The following is a 27871-nucleotide window of genomic DNA, read 5'->3' on the forward strand; positions in this document are numbered from 1 at the left end:
TGATTTTTAGAGCACCAGTGTTTCACACCTATCCTCCCAGGTGATCAGGAAGCTTAGATATGAAAATCGTGGTCCATAGCTTGTCTGGGTGGACAAATCTTCAGGATCCTTATGTCTAATTAACCATCAAATAGCTGGAAGTAGAGGTGAGGCTCAAGTGCCAGCCATGAACAAAAAGGCCAAATGAGATAGTGAGGCCCTGAGTTCAAGACCCAGTATTGACACAGAAACAAAACAAAAAAGGATAATTTGGGGAAAATGTTTCAACTTTCCAAGAGATTTTGTGATCATAAACCTATAAAAGCTTTTATTGATAGACATGATATATATTGGAACACCTAAAAATCTGAATTACATAAACCTATAAAAGCTTTTATTGGTAGACATGATACATATTGGAACACCTAAAAATCTGAATTGCAGCTGTGAAAATGACTAGAATTTTCTTTCATTTTTTTTATTAGTATGCATTAGCTATACAAGGGAGAATTTCATTGTGACATTTCCAAACATATATACAATAGATAGTACTAGAACTTTCTGTTCAACTGCTTGTTGGGGACATTCTCTGCTGCTTCCATCTTATGGCCACTTAGAGTAACAACAACTGTAGTATCTACCTTTGGTTCATGAACCACCAGAGAATATAATAGGGTTGTTCCCTGAATTCTGGCTGAATACTTCCAGTGGCTGGTTTCCAATTACTCTGCAAGACTGTATCTGTGGTGCAAAGCTTTGGTTATTAGAAAGTCCTATCTGAGGGGCTGGGGATATGGCCTAGTGGCAAGAGTGCTTGCCTCGAATACGTGAAGCCCTAGGTTGATTCCCCAGTACCACATATACAGAAAACAGCCAGAAGTGGCGCTGTGGCTCAAGTGGCAGAGTGCTAGCCTTGAGCAAAAAGAAGCCAGGGACAGTGCTCAGGCCCTGAGTCCAAGCCCAGGACTGGCAAAAAAAAAAAAAAAAAAGAAAGAAAGAAAGAAAGTCCTATCTGATACTAAGCAAAATTCTGCCTTGGTCTAATTTCTACCCATGTTGTCTTTTTTCTTTTTGTTTCCATTTCAGCAATTTATTTCTTTATCCAATGTAGTGCCACCCAATATAACCAGCCTGTCAAACTCTGTGCAAGCAGTTTAGTCAACAAACATGCAACCTTCTTGTTCAAGCTTAACAGACGTGAAAAATAGTCAGCTGCTGGTGGCTCACACCTGCCATCCTAGTTTCTCAGGAGGCTGAGATCTGATGATCAGGGTTCAAAGCAAGCCTGGGAAAGAAATAAAATAATGTTTATCAAAATCAACTCCAGGGTTTCCTTTTTCTTTCTTTCTTTTTTGTCTTGTTTTTTCATTTTTCTGTCTTTGGAGAAGGTAAGGGGAGCACAAAAATGGACAGACAGAGTGAACAAATGTAGCAGTAGTACTCAGTACAAACTATGTTAAAAATAAATTATACAAGCTGGGTGCTGGTGGCTCACTCCTGTAATCCCAGCTGCTCAGGAGGCTGAGATCTCAAGAGCATGGTTTGAAACCAACCCTGAATAAGAAAGTCTGTGAGACTCTTATCTCCTAAACTACCAAAAATCTGTAATGGAGCTGTGGTTGAATTTGTAGAGCACTAGCCTTGAGCAAAAGAAGCTCAAGGCCCTGAGTTCAAGCCCCAGGATGGGAAAAAAAAAAAGAAAAGAAAGAAAGAAAAGTATTCTCTCTATCTCTCTTTTGCCAGTCCTGGGGCTTGATACTCATGCCCTGAACACTGTCTCTGGCTTCTTTTTGCTCAAGGCTAGTACTCTGCCTCTTGAGCCACAGCGCCACTTCTGGCTTTTTCCGTTTATGTGGTACTGAGGAATCAAACCCAGGCCTTCATGCATGATAGGCAAGCACTCTATACCACTAAGCCACATTTCCAGTCCCAAGAAATATATTCTCTTCCTGAGTTGTGTAACTATAAGCCCTCTGCACACTACCTTTATAATAACAATAAAAAATTAAGATGTGAGAAACATGAGCTATATTTCCATTATGAATCAAATCGGCTTTAATATGCAAAACTAATGACAAAGTCTAAAGAAAATGCTACTGAATTTATTAACCATTATTTAGTAAATATGTCCATAAATGACCACATGGTCCTTCCTAAGCAATAACTCTAAAAGCTAAAGAATAAAGTACTTTAAAATACTTAACTCTAAAACTGAAGATTAAAGTACTCAAAATAAAGTTTGTAGAATTAGGAGATAAACTGTTTCAAACCCTCATTAATAAAACATTATTCTTCTGTAAATAAATTATAGTCGCAACGATGTTTCTAACTTACCAGTAACCTCAACTAATATGTATTTCAAAACTCAACTTTCCTGAAGTGCCTAAAATAACAATGAATGATCCTTGTTTTCCAAAATTCTTGAGCATTTTGAGTTTCCCCAAGTAGTACCATAAAATTCTTTTTTTTTTTTTTGCCAGTCCTGGGCCTTGGACTCAGGGCCTGAGCACTGTCCCTGGCTTCTTTTTGCTCAAGGCTAGCACTCTGCCACTTGAGCCGTAGCGCCACTTCTGGCCATTTTTTGTATATGTGGTTCTGTGGAATCGAACCCAGGGCTTCATGTATATGAGGCAAGCACTCTTGCCACTAGGCCATATCCCCAGCCCCCTACACAAGTTTTTTCTTTTTTTTTTTTTTTGCCAGTCCTGGGCCTTGGACTCAGGGCCTGAGCACTGTCCCTGGCTTCTTTTTGCTCAAGGCTAGCACTCTGCCACTTGAGCCGCAGCACCACTTCTGGCCATTTTCTGTTTATGTGGTGCTGGGGAATTGAACCGAGGGCTTCATGTATACGAGGCAAGCGCTCTTGCCACTAGGCCATATCCCCAGCCCCAGTACCATAAAATTCTAAACATAATCACAATTCAAAAATTCAGCTGCCTTTTCATATATACAGTCCATGTTGTACAATAAGCCTTACTCTAAAGTCAAGAACAGGCACAACGTAACTACAACATGCTCAACCTACAAAAGGGTGGGGCATTCATTACTCACTCAGATAAAACAACACAATTTTGGTGGTGGCAGTTCATGATAAACCTAATAACCCTATTCATTCCAGCATAACCCGGACAATGTTACTTTATGGCCCCCAATGGGAGAGGGGGTTAACTTACAGCTAACTATTCATCACAATATGGTACAAGCCATGATAGCATACGTAAAGCAAAATCTAGAATGACAATGGGCGCCAGTGGCCCATGCCTGTCCTGTAATCCTTATTATCCAGGAGGTTGAGATCTAAGGATTGTGGTTCAAAGCCAGCTAGGGCAGGAAAGTCTGTGAGACCCTTATCTCCAATTAACCACCAAAAAGCAAGAAGTGGAGTTGTAGCTCAAGTGGTAGAGCACTAACTAGCCTTGAGCACAAAAGCTCAGGGACAGTGTACAGGCCCGGGGTTCAAGCCCCACGATCAGCACCCTTCTTTCCCCCCCAGAAAAAATTAAATTGAGTTAAAGTTTAACTAGGCAAATTGAGATGATAGGTAGAGTCCAGAGAGATGGGGAAGAATTATGAAAGAGGTGACACTGATCACGAAGCACTGAACTCATTAAATGATGTGTTGAATCCCTCTCTACAACTACTTGATTATTTAAAAATGAAAAATTTAAAAATTAATGTTTATAAAGTAAAAAGCTAATAGTAAGCTACATTTATTTTCAAGGAAAGGAAATGGTTTCACAAATTTAATAGAATCCAAGTCTACCATGTATATACTACACGTAAAGTCACAGCATATGACTTGTCACAGGTATATCGTTTCTTACCTCTTTTTTTCTTTTACCACATCCTTAACTATAGCTTATTTGTATTTGACACAAAAATACATTCTGCCTGCAGTACAGTAAATGGTTATAGAGGACAGAAGGAATATGCTATACCATATATCCTTACATCGCATAATAGAAGGAATATGCTATACCATACATTCTTATATCACATAACAGAAGCAATGTGCTGTATCATGTATTCTAAATATGTAGTAGGCTGTACTTTCTAGGTTTCTGTATGAAGATATTAACACATTTATTACATTCATAAGTTTCTCCAAGGCAAGTCCTTCCATATTTTGAAAACAATTGAAAAAACTTAAGGCTTTATATTGGTGTTTAATTCACGACTTCTTACCTGCATTTGAAGTGAAATAGAAAATCTGAAGGTCTTTCATTGTTGACCTTGATGGGATTTTTCTCCATATGATTTTTTTTTTCTTGAAGGGAGCCTTGATATCTGAAGGCTTTACCACATAATTTTTTCTTTAGGGCTTTGAAGAGAATTGGAAAAACTAAGACTTTCACACACTCCTAGAATTTTTCCCTCCAATGATTTCTCTCATGTCAGACTTCAACTTGAGGTATGGCTCAAGTGGGAGTGCACCTTCCTAGTCAGTCAGAAGCCAGGAATTCAAACCACAGTACCATCAAAAGAAAAAAAACAAGACTACTGCTCCACCAGTGACTATAAAGTTGTTTCTCATAAAGATTTCCATTTAATCAACTGAAGTTGTGCCTAATCTCTGTTGGTCACTAACACAGTATTATGAAACTTTGTTCCTATCTTTAGCCTATTTCTCTTAGGTTGTTAGCTTTCGCATTATATGTGTGGTGTGATGGAATCCAGGATCTCATACTTGCTATGTACTTTGCCACCGAGCTACAGCCCCAGCCCCTAGAAATTAATTACTTATCAAAAGTATTACAAGGTCACCTACTTACACATTTTATAACTTGTAAAAATTGGTGTTACTCACAAAGGTGCAACACCTAAGTGCTTCACATATATATATATATATATAATTACATATTGAAATGAACTACAAGATACAGAAACAAATGACTTCTCTTTTCCTTTTTAAAAATTTTATAGTCTTGGGCTGGGAATATGGCCTAGTGGCAAGAGTGCTCGCCTTGTATACATAAATCCCTGGGTTCAATTCCCCAGCACCACATACATAGAAAACAGCCAGAAGTGGCACTGTGGCTCAAGTGGTAGAGTGCTAGCCTTGAGCAAAAAGAAGCCAGGGACAGTGCTCAGGCCCTGAGTCCACACCCCAGGACTGGCAGGAAAAAAAAAAAAAAACTTATAGTCTTTATTTAATTATTTATTTATTTTTGCCGGCTTGGTGCTTGGGACTCAGGGCCTGAGCACTGTTCCTGGCTTCTTTTTGCTCAAGGCTAGCACTCTACCACTTGTCACTTCTGGCTTTTCTGTTTACATGGTACTGAGGAATCAAACCCAGGGCTTCAGGCAGGGTAGGCAAGCACTGTACCACTAAGCCAAATTCCCAGGCCTATACTCTTTATTTTTTATGATTCTTTTTTTTCCTTACATATGGTGTGTTTAACTGTGTATCTTCGGAAATGCTGGGGGGAGGGTACAGAACTTGAGGGGAAAAAGTGTAGCAGTGGAACTCACTGGACACTAATGAAAGTGAACTATACAATTCATGGGTGGAGATGGCAGGGAGGGACTGGGAGAGAATGAGGAAACAAGACACTGGATGAAAGGAAATGTACTCATTACCTGACTCATGTAATTGTAATCCCTCTGTACGTCACCTCTATAATAACAATAAAGTAAATTAATAAAAAATGGTTACTGTGCTTGAGCTCCATGTCTAATTTTGTGTATTTAAAAATGAGTTTTAATTCAAAGTGGGGTTTCTTATTCAAAAATGCTGTTTGAAGATAGTTTATCTTATTCTAAATGATGTGTGGCAATTGATTTTCTCTGTATTTATCAGCAGAAATCCTTTGTCATTTTTTACAGAATTTTTATGGATCTTTTCTACTGTTCTTTTGTAGGGTGGAAGTTTTGGTTACTTCAAAACTGACTATAGGGGGCTGGGAATATGGCCTAGTGGTAAAGTGCTCGCCTTGTATACATGAAGCCCTGGGTTCAATTCCTCAGCACCACATATATAGAAAAAGCCAGAAGTGGCGCTGTGGCTCAAGGGGTAGAGTGCTAGCCTTGAGCAAGAGAAGCCAGGAACAATGGTCAGGCCCTGAGTTCAAGCCCCAGGACTGGCAAAAAAAAAAAAAGAAACTGACTATAAGATAATGAGTATTTCATGATACAAAACAATTAAACTCATCTGTTTGAGATTCAAGTTTTATTGTCCATAATTTTAGTGTTAAGTCTGATACAAATCTGTCACCATGCTTGAATGACAGTTTTTCCCAAAGTGGCTTTTGATTTACCTCTACATAGTGCAAACAAAGTATAACCAAACAACTGATTCTCAGCTAATCATAGCTGAACATTCAGCTGTTCAGAGGCTGAAAACTGCCAGAAATATGACCGTATAAGGTAAATGTGGACTGCAGACAATCAAGTGTTTTTGTTTTTCATTTTCTTTGCACTAGCATCAATATAGCTTTCAGGTGTGTTATATACATGTGGTGAAAAGAGGCATGCAAGACAACTAGATTCTGACTTCTGCTAAGCCACAGAACCTTTTCCATGCTGAAATAAACTTAAATTTTTAACTCATCCCAAGTCTTTTTTTTTTTTTTTTTTTTAGAAAGCTCCGTTTATTATTTCCCACCAACTTTCTTTCCACTTCTGAAGCGCGTGCAGAGTTCAGGACCACTCCCGAGTGGTCCCCACCCACTCGGTGGCCTGGGCGGTGGGTGCGGCTGACCAGTCTTCCGTGGCAGGCTGGGCGCTCCAATCTTCGGTGGGGAACTGCTGGATGGGCACCAGCACGCCCTCCGACCAGTCGGCCACCTCGGGCTGCCTGGCCGTGAACTCGGGGGACGACGCCGTCCAATCGCCCTGGAACTCCTCCTTGGTCACCGCCTTCTCGGCCGCGGCCTGCTCTTCCTTCTCAATCTCCTCGGGGTGCCGGTAGAAGTAGAGATCAGGGGTGCTCGCGGGAGATGGTGCCGCGCATGCGCAGGACTTCGCGGGCCAGCATCCACATCAGACCCACCGAGTGCGCCCCCTTGTTGTTGCACGGGTTGGCGCAGCGGGGAGTCGGTGTTGCAGAGCGCGATGGTGGGCAGGTTGACGTAGGTTGCCTCAGTGAGCAGCTGGTGGTCCGCCCGGGGGTCCCGGAAGGCCACCTGGATCTGGTTGGTGAAGGTTCCGGGGGTGAAGCGGCCCGGTGGCAGCAGCGAACTTGAGCACGGCGCGCTGGCCGGTGTTGTGGTGTTGCAGGAGGAGATGACGCTGATGTCTGCGGGGTTCTCGATGGCCACGATGGCTCGGGCGGCCAGCAGCAGCTTCTCCCACGTCCTCTTCAGGTTGATGATGTACATGCCATCTGTCTTCCTCTTGTAGATGTACTGCTCCATCTGGAAGTCCAGGTTGGTGGCGCCCAGGTGGGTGCCCGCGGCCAGGAACTTGAGCACGTCCTCCTCCATCTGCAGGACGTCCAGATCTCCGGACATTGTGTTAATTTCCCTTTGAAGTTATGATGAGAATCAAGAACAATGCCGTATGGAACCCTGCCTGGATAGCGCGCAAAAAAATCCTAAGTCTTTAATAATTGGGAATTTAGTACACTTGCTTATTTCTATACTGCCGACTTTACTTTTGTCCTATGAATGGTTTTCAACCATGAAAAATTTAAGAACCAGGGCTGGAAGTGTGGCAGAGTGCAAGCCCTGAGCAAAAAAAACCAAGGAAGCCAGGCACCAGTGATTCATGCCTGTAATCGAGATCTGAGGATTGCAGTTCAAAGCCAGCACAGGGAACTCTTATCTCCAATTAACCACGAGAAAATGGGAAGTGGAGTTGTGGCCCAAAGTAGTAGATGGTTAGCCTTGAGCAAAAAGAGCTCAGGGACAGCACCCATGGCCAGAGCTCAAGCCCACAACAGACAAAAAAAAAAGGCAAAAACACATAAGGGAAAGTGCAAGGCCCAGAGCTCAAGACCTGGTACAGGCACAAAAAGGAAGGGGGAAAGAAGGGGAGAGGAGGGAAGTGAAGGGACCATTCCCCAAGTTACAGGCTCAAGTGGTGAGACTCATTTGGCTTGCGGCCTTGATCTGTTATCAATACTTCTGGTTACCACTGACTACCTACCCAAATTTCCCAAGTAACAAAATAAAGACCATAAAAGATGAGTTTCAAGATCCTTGCTCTAGTAACCGAAGCTTCTGGTCTTCTGGAGGAGATGGTGCAATAGACTAAGTCCCTTACTATCATGTTATTTGCGAAAAAACATCCAATTAAATAGATGCTGAAATCTGGGGTACAAGGTTTCAAGAAAACCAATCAAAACCAATCAAGCGAACTTTATAGAGCCACTCAGGTGTCAAACAGGGACTATGAGATTCAGGTTACACCTCTTATGACCTGAACTGGCAATACAAAGGAGTTTCAACTACTTAATAAAATTATTTTTTGGAAGTGGCGCGGTGGCTCAAGTGGTAGAGCGTTAGCCTTGAGCAAACGCAGCTCAGGGATAGCGCCCAAGTCCTGAGTTCAAGCCCCAGAATCATCACACACACACAAGCAAAACTGGAACTGTACATCTAATTAGGAAATTAAAAATAAAAGACTGTACTGGTGGGGCGCCCGTTTTATTAGGCCAGCTATTCTGCAGTGAAGACATTCAGACACAAGGTGAAACCTGCTGTTCAGCGGCATTTGAAGGGCCGGCTTCTCAGCCCCCCTCCATTCTCCGGACAGCACATCATCGCCCGGTCCAGTTCCGACAAACTTCTACCCGCCGACAGCAAAGAAACCGAAGCGGGAACGTACACGCCAACGCCAAACACGCACGCAACCTCTGATGACGTAGGCGCGCTCCTCCCACGAACTTCAGGGAGTTCCAGTATCTCGCGGGATTTCTGTTCTTCGCCGTTCAGGAATCGACCTATCTCGCGAGAGTTGTACGGGGTTTTTTTGTGTGTGTGTGGGGGGGGAGGTCGTGTTTTTTTTCTTCCTCTTCCCTCCCGTTCTCGCTGTGCCGGCGGCTGCCGAGGCGGGAGGTTCGCGTCTCACTGCGGCTCCGCCCACGACTTCGCTGCTTTCCCGGGGGCGGGGAGGCCCGGTGCTATGGGGTTGAGCCGGGTACGGGCCGTCTTCTTTGACCTGGACAACACGCTTATCGACACGGCAGGGGCAAGCAGGAGAGGCATGTTGGAGGTAACGTCCCCGCGCCCTCGGGCACTCCGGGTCCCCTCTCTCCAACTGAGTCTCCGGCACGGACTGCCCCCGACCTTTGGACCCCTCAGCAGCTCTGGGGTGCCAGGAAGACCGGGAAAGGGGCAAGCAGAGTCGGGGTGGTGGGTCAGACCAGCAAGGTGATTGCTTTCCCCGGTCTCCGAGCCCAGGCCCCCGGGCTGGCTTCTTGCAGTCGATCTAGTGCGTGGGACCCGGAAGGATGTCCTTAAAACTGCCACGGTGGATCTTTGAAGAGACCTAGACAAAGCACCCCTATTTTTGACCCAATAAGTTACAGAACAGAAGCGAACCTGCATTTAAGCTGGAACCAGAGCTGTTTCTTTTGTTTCGTTTCTGCAGAAATTTCTCTGGACTCCAGTACCTTCTGTGGTCAGACCTTCGGTAGATTTCTTGCATAGCAGCAAACCTTTTCCTGTACTTTGCAGTGCTATCGGAGACCTTCCCTATATCCCCATTCTCTCCAGCCCCTAATCCACCCCTGCTATCCTTTCTCTGCCTTTCAGCTTAAAGAAGAATTCAAAGGGCTGTCAGATGTTTTATTCTATTGTTCTGTTTGGCACTACTGGGGTTTGAACTCAGGGTCGCGGTGTTTGCTAGGCAAGTGCTGTACCATAAGCCATACAGCCAGCACTGAAAAATCCCACTTTCAAAAGCCAATCTTGGCTGGGAATGTGGCTTGGTAGTAGAGTGCTTGCCTATCATGCATGAAGCCCTAGGTTCGATTCCTCAGCACCATTACACTGAAAAAACCAGAAGTGGGTTCTGTGGCTCAAGTGTTAGAGTGCTAGCTTTGAGCAAAAAGGAGCCAGCGACAGTGCTCAGGCCGTGAGTCCAGGCCCTAGGACTGGCATTTAAAAAAAAAAAAAGGCAATCTTTCCAGCTCTGTCCCATTCTTCCTGCTTCATCAGGTAGTTTTTATATTCCAGTATTTTCAGTCCTTTCATCCTTTCTTGGTGCATTCTGCTAGAGCCACATGCTCATGTTTATCACATACTTAAAAAAAGTTAATGTGGGCACAACAGTAATTCCAGCTACTTTGGAGGATTAGATGAGATGAGGATCATCCTGTTCAATGCTAGCCCAGGAGCTGGCCATCTCAACCAATAAAACTTTTTTTTTGCCAGTCCTAGGGCCTGAACTCAGGGCCCGAGCACTGACTGTCCCTGGCTTCCTCCTGCTCAAGGCCAGCACTCCACCAACTTGAGCCACAGCGCTCCTCCTGGCCCTTTTCCATATATATGTGGTGCTGAGGAATCAAACCCATGGCCCCATGTACAGGAGGCAAGCACTTTGCCACCAAGCCACATTCCCAGCCCCAATAAAACTTTATATAGGCTGGGAATGTGGCCTAGTAGTAGACTGCTTGCCTAGCATGCATGAAGCCCTGGGTTCCATTCCTCAGTACCACATAAACAGAAAAAGCCGGAAGTAGCACTGTGGCTCTGGTAGCCTTGAGCAAAAGAAGCTCAGGGACAGTGCCCAGGCCTTGAGTTCGAGCCCCAGGACTCACAAAAAAAAAAAAAAAAGTTTTACACAATAGTCAGATCTGTAATCCTAGCTACTTTGGAGGTAGAGCTGGAGATCATCCACGATCAAGGCTAGCCAGGCCAGAAAAGTTCTCAAGATTACATTTCAGTCAGCTGAAAAAGGTGGTGTTCTGTCATCCCTCTGGGAAGCAGAGAGAACTCGTATCCAAGACAGACAGGCCTGCCTAGGCACAAAGCAAGACCCTATTTAAAAAATAACCAGCACATATGGTAGAGAATAAAAAGAGCAAGAAAAAGGCTATCAGAGTGGTTCAAGTGGTAAGATCTACTTATTTTGGGCACTAGTAGCACATGCTTTTAATCCTAGCTACTCAAGTTGAGATCTGAGGATGGCCAGCCCAAGCAGAAAAGTTTGAGACTCTTATATTCTGTTAACCTGCAAAAAAGCTAGAAGTGGAGATGCCGCTCAAGTGGTAGAGCATCACAACCTTGAGCACAAAAGCCAAGCAAGAGTATGATGCCCTGAGTTCCAGCCCCAGTACTGACTGGCACTCCCCCCCCCCCCAAAAAAAGAGCTCCTTCTTAGCAAGCACAAGCCCCCAAGCTCAAAGTCTTATACAAAAAATGGGGGGGGGGCATGGGGTTGGGAATGTAACTTAACAGTAGAGTGCTCACCTTGCATGCTTGAAGCCCTGGTTCAGTTCCTCAGTGCCACGTAAACAGAAAAGGCCAGAAATGGAGGTGTGGCTCAAGAGGTACATAGGTAGCCTTGAGCAAAAAGAAGCCAAGGACAGGGCTGGGGATATGGCCTAGTGGCAAGAGTGCTTGCCTCGTATACATGAGGCCCTGGGTTCGATTCCCCAGCACCACATACATGAGGCCCTGGGTTCGATTCCCCAGCACCACATATACAGAAAATGGCCAGAAGTGGCACTGTAGCTCAAGTGGCAGAGTGCTAGCCTTGAGCAAGAAGAAGCCAGGGACAGTGCTCAGGCCCTGAGTCCAAGCCCCAGGACTGGCCAAAAAAAAAAAAAAAAAAAAAAAAAGGACTCAACCCAGCGTTTGTGGTGTGTGTCTGACTTATCTACCAGATAATGCACTAAAGACAAGGATATGGGCTTTGGAAATAGATGAGTATGGGTTTAATTTTGAGCTCTAGCAAGTTTTTAACTATTCTGAACCTCGTTGCTTCAAAGTTGAGCAAAAATTAAAAGTATGTGTTAATTTAGTAATAATGCCATATTAGGGTCCTTAGTAAAATTTAAAAGGCAGGCTAAATGTATAAGACTAGTGAAATAGACTGGGCATGTACTTCAATGGTAGAATGCTTGACTACATGGACAAAGCCCTAGTTTCAGGTTTTAGCACTAGGAGGAAAAAAAAGTGAAATAGATGTAGATGAGGTAAGTAAGGGTAAGATTGACTAATGTTATTTTGAGGGAAGGATTTAAATGATATTTTTCAAAAGGTTAAAATGAGCTAGGTACTGGTAGCTTACAGGAGGCTGAGATCTAATGATTGTAATTCAAAGCCAGCCCAGGCAGGAAAGTCCATTAGACTCATCTCCAATTAACCACAAGAAAACCAGAAGTGGAGCTGTGGTTCAAGGGGTAGAGTGCTAACCTTGAGCAAAAGAGCTCATGGATAGTGTCTAGGCCCTGAGTTCAAGCCTATGGCCAGTTAAATTTTTTTCAAGTGTTTTTTTACTGAATATAAGCACGAATTTTATTGTCATATTTTCATGATCAAGATGAAAGGTAGTGGACTTGCAGGGAGAGGCTGGTTCTAAGTCCACTCTTATAATTCTGTAGGCTCATAAACCTAGCTACTGTGGACACTCAGTTCTGAGGATCATGGCTCAAAGCCAATGTGGGAAGATAAATGTGAGAGAATCTTATCTCCAAATAGCCAGCAAAAAAGGTGGGAACTTCACTGCCTTATGTATGAAACTGTAACCCCTCTGTACATCACTTTGACAATAAATTAATTTTTTTTAAAGGTGGGAACTCAGTCATTCCAAGAGATAGAGTGAGCAAGAAAGCAGAGCCAAAATACAGTTTGAGTTCAACACAGAAACAACACAGAAAGAAAAGAAGGAGTAGAAGGATGGAAGGGGAAATGGGAAGGGAAAGGAGGAAGAGGAAAGGAAGGGAGGGAGGGAAGGAGAGAAAAAAGGTGGTGGACTTAAAACTGCCAAATAAGTGAAGTCCTGTTATTAACTGTATGAAGAATCTTCTTAGATTAGAAATCTGTTAAAAGAAAAAAAACAAAGTAGGGCTGAGAATATGGCCTAGTGGCAAGAGTGCTTGCCTTGTATACATGAAGCCCTGGGTTTGAGTCCTCAGTACCACAATAATAGAAAATGGCCAGAAGTGGCACTGTGGCTCAAGTGGTAGAGTGCTAGCCTTGAGCAAAAAAAAGGAGCCAGGAACAGTACTCAAGCCCTGAGTCCAAGCCCCAGGACTGGCAAAAACAAAACACAAAAAACAAAGAAAATTATTTGATTGAGAAGTCTATGAATGAGTTGTCTAGAGAATGTGAGACGACCTCGCTATGGTATTTCTAAAGTCAAGGCCAATTCCCATGAGGAATGATGTGGTACTGGTACTAGAAGCTGCTTCTGAACCTTTTAGCTACTGTAGCTTAACAGCTTCTCAGGAAGTAGTGGTTATAAACAGTGTGTTTTGTCCAAAAAGAAATGTACTCATTACCTGACTTATGAAATGGTAACCCCTCTGTATATAACAATTAGAAAAGAAAAACAGTGTGTTAACCAAGTCATTTTTCTTTGTTTAGGTAATAAAGCTCTTACAGTCAAAGTACCATTATAAAGAAGAAGCTGAACTCATCTGTGATAAAGTTCAAGTTAAACTCAGCAAAGAATGTTTTCATCCTTACAGTACATGTATTACAGACCTGAGGACTTCACACTGGGAGGAGGCAATCCAGGAAACAAAAGGTAGTGCTGACAATAGGAAATTGGCGGAAGAATGTTATTTCCTCTGGAAATCTACACGTTTACAGCATATGACCCTAGCAGAAGATGTCAAAGCCATGCTCACTGAACTTCGCAAGGAGGTCCGCCTTCTCTTGTTAACCAATGGTGATAGGCAGACACAGAGAGAGAAGATAGAGGCTTGTGCCTGTCAGTCCTACTTTGATGCTATTGTTGTAGGTGGGGAGCAGAAAGAGGAGAAGCCAGCACCTTCCATATTTTACCACTGTTGTGATCTTCTTGGAGTACAACCCGGGGACTGTGTGATGGTTGGTGACACGTTAGAAACCGATATTCAAGGAGGCCTCAATGCAGGGCTGAAAGCTACGGTCTGGATAAACAGAAGTGGAAGTGTGCCAATGACGTCATCCCCTGTTCCACACTATGTGGTTTCTTCTGTGCTAGAATTACCAGCCCTCTTACGGAGTATAGATTGCAAAGTCAGTTTATCAGTTTAAAGCATATAAAGGCATGATGACAATGTTTACAGTCAATTTACAGGATTGGAACTAAGGAAAAAGGCATTTTATATATTATAGTCCAGTTCTGACAACAATTTGACTTAAGATTTAATGACCATCTTATGAAGATCCTCCAACCCTATTGCTTTTGATATGCAACTCTTAATCTTGTATTTATATCTAAAAGTCCAGATTGTGTTAATACAATTTACTTTTAGTAGGAGGTCCAGAAAACTTGAAGAAATATTGTATTTGTTAGTCTATTACTTGAGATTTTATAAAATTACTTTAATAATTTTTTTTAGTATCTTGGCTTCAGGATACTAAGCAGGGTAGCATACCCATGGATATACAAATGCAGGTGTTTGGCTTAGGAATATTTTTTAATAAATAGATATTCTAAAACATAGCTATTCATAGTCTAGTTAATATGAAATAAGTACTAAATCTTGCAAATCAAGGTGATTCATAGTGAAATTTTGCATATTTCTAAAACATAAATCATATTTTTGCCTACTTTGGGTGTGTATACTCTTTTCTTTTGTGAAACTGATGTTCCTGCCTGACTTTGGAGTGGGGTTGGGGGAGGATGTCTTTCTGAGCTGTGAATACGGCAAGTATATTTTTCCAGTTTAAAAAGGAAAAAAAAAAAGAGCTAATAAACCAACATGTGGTAATCCTGGGTTTGTAAGACAAAGGTTGCCTATGTGCCTAACCAGCTAGTCTTGCCACCCCTATCTGTGTTTACTGAGTTGGTCCTCCCATGTGATGAAACTAAGAGAAAACTAGATGATATTAACTTAATTTCAAGGTGCCATCTTAACACTTGAGTGTTACTTCTTAGAATTACCATTTTCCTTAATTTTCTTTTTTACATTTTTCAGAACCAAGTAATTATTTTATTTATTATTACCAGTCCTGGGCCTTGGACTCAGGGCCCGAGCACTGTCCCTGGCTTCTTTTTGCTCAAGGCTAGCACTCTGCCATTTGAGCCACAGCGCCACATCTGGCCACTTTCTATATATGTGGTGCTGGGGAATTGAACCCAGGGCTTCATGTATACAAGGCACTCTTGCCAGTAGGCCATATTCCCAGACCCCAAGTAATTATTTTACAGATTTCTATATCTACTTCAAGGCTCACTTGCAGCTTACTAATTAGTGGCTCTGTAGTAAGGCATTAGTTCACAACCAGAAGAGTTTCTAAATACAATTAGGCCAGATAGGCTTATAATTCCACTCACCCAACTTGGAGTAGAGTAACTAATAAGGGGAAAAATGACTAAAGAAGGAAATATTGCTTACATTGTTTATTGTAGGCTGTATTTATGGAAAAAACATCATAAGAAAGTATTAGTGACCAGGTACCAGTGACAGATACCTGTAATCCCAGTAATCCTTGGGAAGTAGAAGGCAGAAAGTTTAAGAGTTTGAGGCCAGCATGGACTGCTTGCAAAACCCAGTCTCAACAAAAGAAAAATGAATGCTCAGGTATAGATTATTTGGAGATGTATAGCTGACATTCCAAAATTCTAGGTTATCTGAACCTAAAACTAGTTGTTTTCTATAACTAAGCACCAGATTCTCTGCCTTATGAATATGTCTGTTTTGTGTTTTCTTCTGATTTGATTTTGAGAAAGATAATTGTGTCCTTCACTGACCCAGGGTACTGTTGCTAAGAAGCTAAACACTTGGTATGTTTGGAGTTCCAGGTATGGTCCTTGTAGGACCCTGGTTAAATTTTGCCTATTTACAAGTTGATAATGAACTGGGAGTATGGCTTAGTGGTAGAGTGTTTGCCTTGCATCCACGAAGCCCTGGGTTCAGTTCCCCAGCACCACATAATAAAGCCAGAGCCAGAAGTGACACTGTGACTTAAGTGGTAGAATGTTAGCCTTGAGTGAAAAGAAGCCAGGGACAGTGCTCAGGCCCTGAGTCCAAGCCCCAGGACTGGCAAAAACAAAATAAATAAATAAAATAAAAGTTGTTAATGGACTGGGACCATGGCTTAGTGGTAGAATGCTTGCCTAGCATGCATGAAGCCCAGGATTCAATTCCTCAGTACAACATAAGCAGAAAAAGCTGGAAATGGTGCTGTGGCTCAAGTGATAGAGTACTAGCCTTGAGCAAAAGAAGCTCAGGGACAGTGGCCAAGCCCTGAGTTCAAGCCCTAGGACTGGCAATAAATAAATAAATAAATAAATAAATAAATAAATAAATGTTGTTAAAAGTTTGGAGGATTTTTGGCAAAAATAATTACATTCCTGGTGTTCCTAACAGAGCCATTCAAGGAAAGCTGGGGATTGGTGGCTCACACCTGTAATCCTAGCTACACAGAAGACTGAGATCTGAGCATCACAGTTCAAAGCCAACCCCAGGCAGAAAAGTCCATGAGAAATCTCCAAATAACCATCAGAAAACCAGAAGTGGTTCTGTGGCTCAAAGTGGTAGATTACTAGCCCTGAGCAAAAAAGCTTGGGAATAGTACCCAGGCCCAAGTTCAAGCCCCAGGACCAATAGGAAAAAAATACAAAACATGAGCTTAGGGACAGCACCCAAGCCCCAAGTTCAAGCCTATGACCAACCAAAAAACAAGGAGAAAACCAGATGAAATGGACTTGTCTTCACAGTTTGTATTATATACAGAATAGCAACGCAATCCATTCAATTTATACTCTTCCTCGTGGAGGAACTTTGTGGCTTCCAGTATTCTGAGTAGAATGTTAGAGAAGATATTAGAAAGTGTTGGAATAGAACTATAATCTTACTAAGCATTGGTTTCGGTCACCATGTTTTTTTAGTTAAATGATAGAACAATTGTTTTGTGATAGAACAATTGTTTTGTCATCTGTTTTTCCCTTGTGTTAAGGCCATAGGAAGCTTGTTTGGTTTTCCCAAACATGGCAGTTAAGAGGAAGGCCTTTTGGATATGGTGGACACCTAGACTATTGCTTAGTGAGCGCATTCTGAATCCACCTACAAAGAGAGCTAAGCTAAGCTAGTCCACGCAGAAAAAAGCTAAGCAAAAGCTTGAGGCCCTGAGAAAGGAAAACGTGTATATGTATTGGGTGGGTGGGGGGGGGGTGGTATGTGCTCTTACTGGGGCTTGAACTCAGAGCCTGGGTGTTGTCCCTTAGCTGTTTCACTCAAGGCTGGCATTTAACCACTCAAGTGCAGCCACTGCTGCACTTGAGGCTTTTTGCTGGTTAATTGTTAATAAGAGTTTGGAGGACATTCCTGGCCAGGCTGGCTTTGAATCATAATCCTCAGATTTAGATTTCAGCCTCCTGAATAGCTAGGATTGCAGGTGTGAGTCATTGGCACCCAGCAGAAGATCTTTTGTGAGTACATTTAAAACCCCAGCAGTGACTATCCATAGGACAGAAAATATAAATACAATTTGGAATGTGCCTTTATTTCAAAGGAGTTTTTAAGAAATGCTACAGGCTATTTACTTGGTACAGTGCTGGAGGTATCTATCACAAGAGAAAGAGGGCCAGGTAGCCTGGGGGTGTAATTCAGTGATGGTAGCACAAGGTCCTGGTTTTAGTCCCCAACACTGCAAAATATAAAAGTAAAATGCCAAAAATAGCTGCAGTCATTTAAATAGAAACTAGAAGAGAGCAATAAGAAGTCTCTGTAGGGAGCTGGGAATGTGGCTGAGTGGTAGAGTGCTTGCCTAGCATGTATGAAACCCTGGGTTCCATTCCTCAGCACCACATAAACAGAAAAAGCCTGAAGTTGTGCTGTTGCTCAAGTGGTAGAGTGCTAGCCTTGAGCAAAAAGAAGCTCAGGGACAGTGCCCAGACCATGAGCTCATCAAGCCTCAGTATTGGGGGAAAAAAAATTCTGTAGGGCTGGGGACTAATCTCCGTGATAGTGCACTTGTCTAGCATGTGTGAGGTTTTGGATTTGATCCTTGGCACAGCCAAAAAGAAAAAAAATGAATTGCAGTAGTAATCTGCTTTTGTGTGTGTGTGTTTTTGTTTTTTGTTTTTTTGCCAGTCCTGGGGCTTGGACTCAGGGCTTGAGCACTGTCCCTGGCTTTTTTTTTTTTTTTTTTTTTTTTTGCTCAAGGCTAGCACTTTACCACTTGAGCCACAGCACCACTTCTGGCTTTTTCTATATATGTGGTGCTGGGAAATCGAACCCAGGGCTTCATGTATGGGAGGCAAGCACTCTACTACTAGGCCATATTCCCAGCCCAGTAATCTGTTTTCTGTCCCCACAATTTTATTAGCATCAATTAATTGCATAAGGAAGTTGGTTTCATTTTGTCATGTCCTTATATATATACAATTTACCTTGAGCAGACTCATCTCTTTTGACACTCATCTTCATTCTTCCCCTTCCTAAACTAATCTCAACTTTCTTGGTTGTTTCACTTTCACATGTGGACATAAAGTTCACCCTCCTCTCTTCTATTAGTGCCCCACCCAACAGGACCTATTTTATATTCCTGTCATTTGTTTATTGTTAGTATATGCCAATTACTCAGAGGTTTCACCTTGGTGTCTCACATACCAAGGATTCTTGGGCTGCCATAGGAACTTTAAAAAGCAATCTCCAATTTACCTCAGCCTGCCTTATGCCCTCTCATCTCACTGGCAGGAACTAGCCAAAGAATGTAAACCATCATACCTATAAATGGGGCAGCGACTGCTTTGTCCACACAACTGTCTGGAAAGTCCCAGGAGAGGTAAGAACAAAGGCAAGAAGAGGTATTTTCTCAAGGCAAAGAAGCAAGCTGAACTATGCTACATAATAACATAGAAATAGTAAATATTTCTATTTTTCTTATGTTAGTAAAATAAACCACGGAACTTTTTAAAATCTAATTACTGCTACATTTGGCATATTCAACAAGAAGCTCTTTCAGTTACTTCATTTTATAAAAGTGATATGGCTCTAGGATTTGAACTCAGGGCCTTGCACTTGCTAGATGGGCTGTCTCCACTTGAGTCATACCTTTTTGGCTTTTGGTTAATTTTAAGATAGGGTCTTGCTTTTTGCCTTCTCTGGCTTTGAACCCTGATCCCCATTTTCAGCCTTCTCAGTTGCTAGGATTACACGTGAGCCACTGTACCCTGGTAGTGATTTCCATTTGACTCACTGGTATTTTGATACTTGAGCATACATAGCAAATTCATATTCAAGGATCACATTTGGAACACTCAAGTTGGCAGATACACAAACCAGAGAACAACTTCACAGGAAATGTTGATGTAGGCAGAGTGTTAACCAAAGATAGCATTGGTATTTAATCGATTCTTTGGTTGTATGTTATTCCTTTACCATCTATTCAGCGAGGGATGCTTCCTTCAAAATAGGTGAGAGAGCTCCAACTTTTTCTGCTCATTTACAGAAAACTGTCATGTGATTACTGTTAAGTCCAAGATAGTCTTGATTCTCAAGGGGAAAAAAGGGACATATCCAGCCAACTGGATTGGCTGGTATGCCAGTCTATTTTAAAAATTCAGTGCAATATTTAAACAATAAAAGTAAAAAATAAGTCACATAAGCTGGATGCTAGTGGCTCATACCTGTAATCCTAAATACTCAGGGATGAGGGCTGAGAGCAGAAGAATCTTATTTTTAGGCCAGCCTGGACAAGAAAATTGGAAAGACTCCATCTCCAAACTAACCAGTAAGAAGAAAAACTAGAAACATGGCTCAAGTGATACAGTGCCAGCCTAGCAAGTAAGTCAATCAGTCACAAGGCCCTAAATTCAATAACACACACACACACACCACCACCACCACCACCACAAATCTAAAAGCTTTCAGGATCATCCAGGTTCTGAGAGTTCTAATGAACAACATGTTACAGCACTTACAGAAAATGGAGAGTGGGTAGGCAATGACAGCACACTATTTGGTTCATTTGCTGTATAGGCTTTCGCAACTAGGTAAAGCTTAGCAACTGTACTTTAGCACTATACAGATGGAAAAACTAAGTATACGTCTGATCTACTGAAAATTTTACTTAATAGCAATAAAAGTGGGAATCAAAGCAGAGGCTATGATCTTAGGGCAGTGTAAGGGGAGGGTAGGTAATTGAGAGAGTGTATTTGACCCAAGCATAATATGTGCATATACAGAAATGTCACAGTGGAACTCACTAATGTGCACAACTAATATGTGTTTTAAAATAACAGAGCCTGTGTTCTGGCTGATTCCAATCCCTATACTCCAATTGTGGTGGGATAATAGGCCTGCCTAGCATCTTGCTTGGTCCCCTCATGGCCATCATTGATGAGGCCCTCCCTGTGTGGATGAAGGACGGGTGGTTGTGTCTTTTCTTCCATATTAACCTCCCCCATGTAACATGAGGGAAAGGTGTTAGGGGTCACAGGGAAACTGATTTGGCTGGAGTTTGCTTCTGTCATGAATTAGCTGCACACTCTCCAGTCTGACCTATGGAGCTTTGTAGCCTATCAAATGTGGACATTCTAGGAGCAGCTCTCTAGTGGTTCTTTCTGGACCCCTCCTGATTCAGCTACTTTGTTCTTGTTCTCCAAGGGATTGCCCACTGGCTTTCAAGCTGGCCCCTCCACCACTGGTCCTCTCCAGTCCCTTTTCTCTCTCAGGATGCCTTTTGGAAAAGTATCTAAATGGCTCTAAACCAACCTCTTGTTCCGTGTCCTTGCCCTATCAATGACTACTGAGGTACAGCCTACCCACATCTTTTCACTCCTGCCACAGTCCCCTTGAATGCTCATGCTCTGCAGGAGACACATGCAAACCTCCTTTTGAGTTTCACCATGGGATTACACTCCAGACTGAGGGGTGGGGGTAGGCCCTTCCTTAGCTGAGCACCAGTGGCTTATGTCTATAATCAGGAGGCGGAGACCTGAGGATTTCTGTTTGAAGCCAATTGAGAAGGAAAGTCCATAAGACTCATCTCAAACACCAGAAAGCTAGAAGTGAAGCTGTGGCTCAAGTGGTGGAGTGCAAGTCTTGAGCACAAAAGCTCAGGGACAGTGCCCAGGCCCTGAGCTCAAGCCCCAGAACTAGTGCACGTATACACACACACACACACACACACACACACACACACAGAGAACAGGCACTTCCTCTACCTCGTTAAGAGATAGGACTTGCAGGGCTGGGGATATAGCCTAGTGGCAAGAGTGCCTGCCTCGGATACATGAGGCCCTAGGTTCGATTCCCCAGCACCACATATACAGAAAACGGCCAGAAGCGGCGCTGTGGCTCAAGTGGCAGAGTGCTAGCCTTGAGCGGGAAGAAGCCAGGGACAGTGCTCAGGCCCTGAGTCCAAGGCCCAGGACTGGCCAAAAAAAAAAAAGAGATAGGACTTGCAGATTGCAGTAGTATCCCAAAGAAATCCGCTAGGGCAGCGCTGGTAGAGCACTACCATGTGCACGGTCCTGGGTTTCATCCTCAGCACATACACACATGACTCATTTCCCAGGATTTCTCCAGGCCTTCGCTGCCCCCAATGAGCCTTGTGCCAGGCCACAGTACCCTTCCCCCCAGGCTAGGTGGTGCCTCCTTGCTGCAGCCCCTTCCTGCTGGCCTTCAGCAGTCTCAGCCTCTGGCAGTTCCTGCCCAAGGTTTCCAGAGAATAAATTACAGAGGACTGGGGGAATGTCTAGCTCTCAGATCTAGATCCATCTAGTCATTTCTCGAAGATGCTCAATGCCACAAAAGATCCAGGAATATGGGATATGAAAGAAATCTGTGTGGCCTCCTTTGAGCTCCCCTTGATTCCCGGAACCACATTTCTGGAATCCTTCTTGACTCCGATATCCCTAGCTTCTTGGAGTCCAAGAGGAGAGGAACTACCATCTGGTAGCTTCTAAGTGTTGTTTTGTATAATAAGCAGCCAAGGCATGATGGTGAGTACTGAGAAGGTCAGTGGCTGCTTCTCCAATTGACCCCTAGAGCAGAGATGTCCATGAATATGATTAAGGCTGTTTGAGCTTGGGAAGCCTGATCAGCTCCTCTAGGACCAGCTGCCTGGTCCTAATGTGGAGATAGACATGACAGCTTCCATTGCTTGTCTCCCTCAGAGGTCTCAGGCTGGACAGGGCTGGACCATCTATATCCTGTTTAGGTTTGGGGATTGAGAAGGGATCAGATCATCACCATTGTGTCTCTTGTCCAAGGTGACAGCTCCTGGCTCTATGGCTGCATGGCTCTACTCATCCTCTCCTGTGTCCCTGTTCTCCAGTGTCACTTAGACTCAGACAGTAACTATTTGTAAGCAGTATAGACAGCAGGGGGCGCTCCAGACTGGGCCTCCTCTGAGCCAGTACCAAAGGTTTGCTACTTGATAATTCTGTTAATTTCTGCAATTATCCATTACACTTTGCCTGCCTCCCTCCCTCCCTCCCTCCCTCCCTCCCTCCCTCCCTCCCTCCTTCCCTTCCTCCCTCCCTCCTTACCTCTTTCCCTCTCTCTCTCCTTTCCTACCTCCATCCCTCTTTTCCTTCCTTCCTTCCTTTTTTTTTTTTTTTTTTTTTTTTTGGCCAGTCCTGGGGCTTGGGATTCAGGGCCCGAGCACTGTCCCTGGCTGCTTCTTGCTCACTCTACCTTTTGAGCCACACACCACTTCAGGCTCTTTCTGTGTATGTGGTGCTGAGCAATAGAACCCAGGGCTTCAAGCATGCTAGGCAAACACTCTACCACTAAGCCACATTCCCAGTCCTCCTTCCTTTTTTTGTTCCAGTCATAGGGCTTGAACTCACGGCCTAGGTACTGTTTCTAAGCTGCGTTTGTTCAAGGCTAGCATGCTGCCACTTGACCCACAGCTCCACTTCAGTGTTTTTAGTAGTTCATTGAACATATAAATCTCATGGACTTTCCTGCCTGGGCTGGCTTCAGACGTCAATCTTCAGATCACAGCTTCCTGGGTATAGCTAGAGTATTCTTTCTTGTACTTTCCCACTGCTCTGTGCTTTACTGTCTCTGTTCCTTCTGGCCTACATGGTGCTTTGGAATAAACCCTCAGCACTCCTGACTTACTGCTAATCAGGTGCTTGTGGCCCATACAGTCAAGGTCCTGCCTAATGGGATGACCCCTAGATTTCCTGCTGTGATCTTGAAAGCATTGCAGAGTAGATTCAGGGTATGGCCATGGAGATGATAGCTTTGTCTATCTGTGTATTTTGTGACATCAGCAAAGTCAGAGTCTTCTTCCACTCTCCTACATTTAGGGGTGTTCCCTCAAGGATGGTGGCAGTTGTGGTAAAGGTAGTAGATAGCCAAGGAGTTTAGCCAAGGAACTCCATCCATCAAAAAGAACACACAAGGGAAGCTGTGCATCTGTCATGGTCTGCTCACTGGCTTGAGATGGGACTGCTGACCTGTGAACAGATGGCAGACATATTTCTAACTGTGTAGCCATACAGATCCCTAGAGAAGGCAGCCATCAAAGACCATGGTGAACAGAGGCTCAACTGGGGCCTCTTCTGCTGCCTTTTGTTTGCTCTAACTCACCATCCCTCCTGAGCAAATGGGGGCTGCATTCTGACAAGTCCTATTCTTCCTGAGGTCTGGAAGAGAGGTTGTGTGGTACATTGCTAGGCAAGCTGGGGTGGCCTCTGAAAGGCCAGCTCCTACCCCAAAAGGTGTTGAGTGGCCTAAGACCCACTTCCTTCAGGGCCTTGGAAGGGCTTCCCTTCCTCCTGCAGTGAGTAGTTGTTTGCTTTTGGAAACCTCAGTGTGAGGAGGTGAGTTGTGGTTCTTTGGTTCTCTGCAGAGGGTAGGGCTGAATTGATCCTCTTGGATTTGTAGATAGATGGGAGGTGTGGGTTACGCTTCTGGTCACAAACATGGGATAGGAGTTGGAAGGACCAAGATAATGCATTGGAGTGGCCATACTGTGCCCCTGACATAGACCTTGTGGCCTCATAGTCATTATTTTTCCTTCTTACTGCCTGATTCCAGCAGAGAGCTAGAAGCACTAAGCCAAAATGCCACATGCTAGAGTCTAGGTCCCAGAAATAAAGGGTCCTCTCCACCCCGAACAAACAAGCATACTGCTTAAGTGAACTGGGCAGCCTTTCTTCCTCACGTGAGTAGACTAGCCAGTTCTTTTATCTTTTCAATGTTTAAGGAATTTTATTAAAGCAAGAATTTTGTAATCCAAATTACATTTCCTCGCACAGTTATCAATTCTGTTACTTAGAACTGACATCCTGAGCTATTCCACAGTAAAGAATTACAAAATTAAAGAAAGGAATGCTTTAAATTTTTGTACTTTGCTGAAAATTCTTTTTCCCAGGGAGACTAGCCAGTTCTGAGGAACAGTACCACAGCCATGGTGACTTCATGACACTTTTTTTTTTTTTTCCAGTACTAGGGTGAGAACTCAGGGTCTTGCATTCACTGGGGACCTGCTTGCTGATACTGAGGTTCCTACCACTTGAACCACATCTACAACCTGACTTCTTGCTGGTTAATTGGAGATGGAGTCTTGAGGGCTTTTCTCTCCAGTAGCTGTCCCAGCTACTCTGGACCTCAAACTCCTGTTTAGCTAGAATTATAGTGACCAGACTTTGTGACACCTTTGAACCTGAAATCTACTGTCCCTGGAACATACTGAAAAGAAACCTGGTGGTCATTTCCTTGCTCTCCCCCTCCCCAACTCTGCTATTTTAATATCATTTTTTTTTTTTTTTTTGGCCAGTCCTGGGCCTTGGACTCAGGGCCTGAACACTGTCCATGGCTTCTTTTTGCTCAAGGCTAGCAATCTACCTCTTGAGCCACAGCGCCACCTCTGGCCATTTTCTGTATATGTGGTGCTGGGGAATCGAAGCCAGGGCTTCCTGTATAAGAGGCAAGTACTCTTGCCACTAGGCTGTATTCCCAGCCCCAATATCATTTCTGTCCCATAAAATTATACTGTAAACTGAAAGCTGGTAGGGTTTTTCAAAAATTTTTTTTGCCAATCCTGGGACTTGAACTCAGGGCCTGAGCACTGTCTCTGGCTTCTTTTTTGCTCAAGGCTAGTACTCTACCACATAAGCCACAGCACCACTTCTGGCTATATATATATATATATATATATATATATATATATCTCCCTGGGCCTCATGTATATGAGGCAAACACTTTACCTCTAGGCCATATTCCCAGCCCCCAGGTTTTTCAAATTTGATTAATACTTTTGGTAGCAGTTCAATGTACTACTTCCTGGTTCTGTTTAGAGAGCTGAATTCCTTTCCCCATTGGTGGCTTGTAGGGAAGAGCTTCCACTGTGTACCCCCTTTCCTTCCTCTACCCAGTTGTGTCTGTGCAGTCACATACAAGTACACCTGAACTTGGAGGAGAGACCTTATTCAAAGGATCATCATAAGATGGTGAATGAGAGTTCTGCCATTATTCATAGGGAAATGAGTGGCCTTTCAATATAGGAAGAATGGTCAGGTCAACCTAGCCCAAATGTGCAGAGATCCCAAAGCTTGGACGTAAAAGGGATTTTCTTTTATTGGAAGATGTGATCATGTTTTGTGCAAGGGATGGTTGGGGGGGTGGGGCTCAATCACTTTGGGGAGGGCCTGTGTGCTAGCTGAGGCTGGGGGTAAATCAAAGCCCCAGATCTAGCAGGGTGGAGGGAATTTTAACTGAATTTGATCTACTGAGTCAACAAGCACTCTACTCAGAGGAGGATGTAAATCTCTTTAGAAACAAAATTAACCTCCTACAAGTTTTACAACCCTAGAACTTGTCTCTGAAATGCAAACCTCAGGGAGGTAGCACCCTTGCCTGCCTCTCTGTTTCTCTGTAGCAGGTTTAGCCTGTGGTCCTTGCTCCAAGTAGCAATTATCTGCTTGTCATTCCTTTGAGCCTGTTGGCTTTATCTATAAAAGAAAACCTCTTTTTTTTTTTGGCCAGTCCTAGGCCGTGAACTCAGGGCTTGAGCACTGTCCCTGGCTTCTTTTTTGCTCAAGGCTAGCACTCTGCCACTTGAGCCACAGCGCCACTTCTGGCCATTTTCTGTATGTGTGGTGCTGAGGAATCGAACCCAGGGCCTCATGTATACAAGTCAAGCACTCTTGCCACTAGGCCATATTCCCAGCCCCGAAAACCTCTTTTTTGCCCCTTGCCCTAAGATGCTGCAGATTTTATGGTTGGAGTGTTTGCTGTATTGCAATACTCCTCCCCTATTGCAGTAGTATCCCCTTCTTGCCTTGCAGGAAAGTCTCCTCTTGGGTCAAATCTTATCTATTCTTACTTGAATGAGTGTATGCAAGACTTAGATTTTGATATTTTGGGGGGCAGGCATTCCTGACCTGGAACTATCCCTGAGCTTTTCTTGCTCACGGTTAGCACTTTACCACTTGAGCCACAGCTCCACTTCCAGATTTTGGGTGGTTAATTGGAAATAAGAGTCTCAGGGGCTTTCTTGCCTGGGCTGGCTTTGAACCACAAGTCTCAGATCTCATCCTCCTGCATAGCTAGAATTACAGGTATAAGCTACCAATACCCATCAAGACAGACTTAAAAAATTGAGGACTAGCTCTAAATGAATATTATACATACATTTAACAAATGTATGTATAACGCTGCTGGGCTCCTAAGCAAGCCAGGGGTGCCCATCAGAAAGGTACCCCTTCCCTAGGGAAGCCTGCGATGGAGAGATGCTACAGAATCCAAGCTCAACACCCTCAAAGTCCACTACAGTGTCCTTTTGAACCACCAATGGTGTATATGAATGTGTCTGGAATCCAGGCCAACATGGCTTTTCTTTTTCTTTTCCTTTTTAATTTTTTTTCTTTTGTCATGGAGCTTGAAAGGTCCTAGGCACTGTCCATGAGTTTTTCAGCTCAAGGCTAGTGCTCTACCACTTTGAGCCACTACTCCACTTCTGGTTTTCTGGTAGTTAATCAGAGAAGAGTCTCATGGACTTTTCTGCCCAGGCTGGCTTTGAACCATGATTTTCAGATCTCAGCCTTCTGAGTAGTTAGGATTACAAGTATAAGCCACTAGAGCCTGGCTTGATTGTTCTTTTTTTGATTTTTTGTTTTCATGTGGAAGATAATTATGAAAATGTCTTTCTTATCCACTAATTTTTTTTTTGCCAGTCCTGGAGCTTAAACTTTGGACCTGGGCACTGTCCCTGAGCTCCTTTTTGTTCAAGTATAGCTAGCATTGTGCCACTTGAGCCACAGCACCATTTCTGGCTTTTTCTGTGATTAATTAGAGATAAGAGTCTCATGGGCTTTCCTACCCTGGCTGGCTTTGAACCATAATCCTTAGATCTCAGCCTCCTGAGTAGCTAGGATTATAATCATGACACCTGGCTAATTAATTGTTTCCAATAATTGCACACCAATATAAAATACTTGAATGGACCATTGTGCTCTTCCTCCCTTGTTTATTTTAATTAAAACAAATTTCTATTTGCTACATTAAGGAAAAAATGAGAACAGGTAAGATGGACCATCAACAGCTGTGTTGACAGAAGACTGTGAACAGAAAGCCCAGTTGACTAGAGAAAATTCACTGACATTTTAGGAGAGCGTGTGTGAATATGTGATTTAGGATGTGTGAGCACATGTGTATGTGCAGAGGCGTAAATGTTGAGTTGATTATATGTAATGCGTGTGTGCATGGGGTATATGTGGTATATGTGTGTGTGCTAGTAAGGTCTGCATTTGGTAGATGTGTACAAATGAGTGGTGAAGAACAAGTTTAGTGTTGTGTGGCTAAGAGTGCAGGAGAGTGTGAAGTAGTAGGCTATGTGTACATATTTACATGTATATGTGTGTGGATGCTTGAGTG

General features: G+C 43.4%; 1 protein-coding gene and 1 pseudogene across 1 annotated transcript; one reads left to right on the forward strand and one right to left on the reverse strand.

The window, feature by feature from the left end:
- Positions 1–6110: 6110 nt before the first annotated feature.
- Positions 6111–8738, reverse strand: LOC125353171 (annotated as a pseudogene).
- A 200-nt stretch (positions 8739–8938) lies between these two features.
- LOC125353172 (N-acetylneuraminic acid phosphatase) lies at positions 8939–14633 on the forward strand. The gene is made up of 2 exons (XM_048348674.1): positions 8939–9135; positions 13458–14633. The coding sequence occupies exons 1-2, from the start codon at positions 9046–9048 to the stop codon at positions 14112–14114; spliced, it is 747 nt and encodes a 248-aa protein (XP_048204631.1). The 5' UTR covers positions 8939–9045; the 3' UTR covers positions 14115–14633.
- The last annotated feature ends 13238 nt before the right edge of the window (positions 14634–27871 follow it).

This window comes from Perognathus longimembris, chromosome 6 (genome assembly GCF_023159225.1).
Source record: "Perognathus longimembris pacificus isolate PPM17 chromosome 6, ASM2315922v1, whole genome shotgun sequence".
NCBI lineage: Eukaryota > Metazoa > Chordata > Mammalia > Rodentia > Heteromyidae > Perognathus > Perognathus longimembris.

What these genes read in the sequence shown, in the direction of transcription:
- LOC125353172 (XM_048348674.1), top strand. Translation starts at nt 9,046, where the DNA reads ATGGGGTTGAGCCGGGTACGGGCCGTCTTCTTTGACCTGGACAACACG. An exon ending in GCAGGAGAGGCATGTTGGAG is followed by an intron (nt 9,136 to 13,457) that starts GTAACGTCCCCG and finishes TTCTTTGTTTAG; the next exon opens with GTAATAAAGCTCTTACAGTC.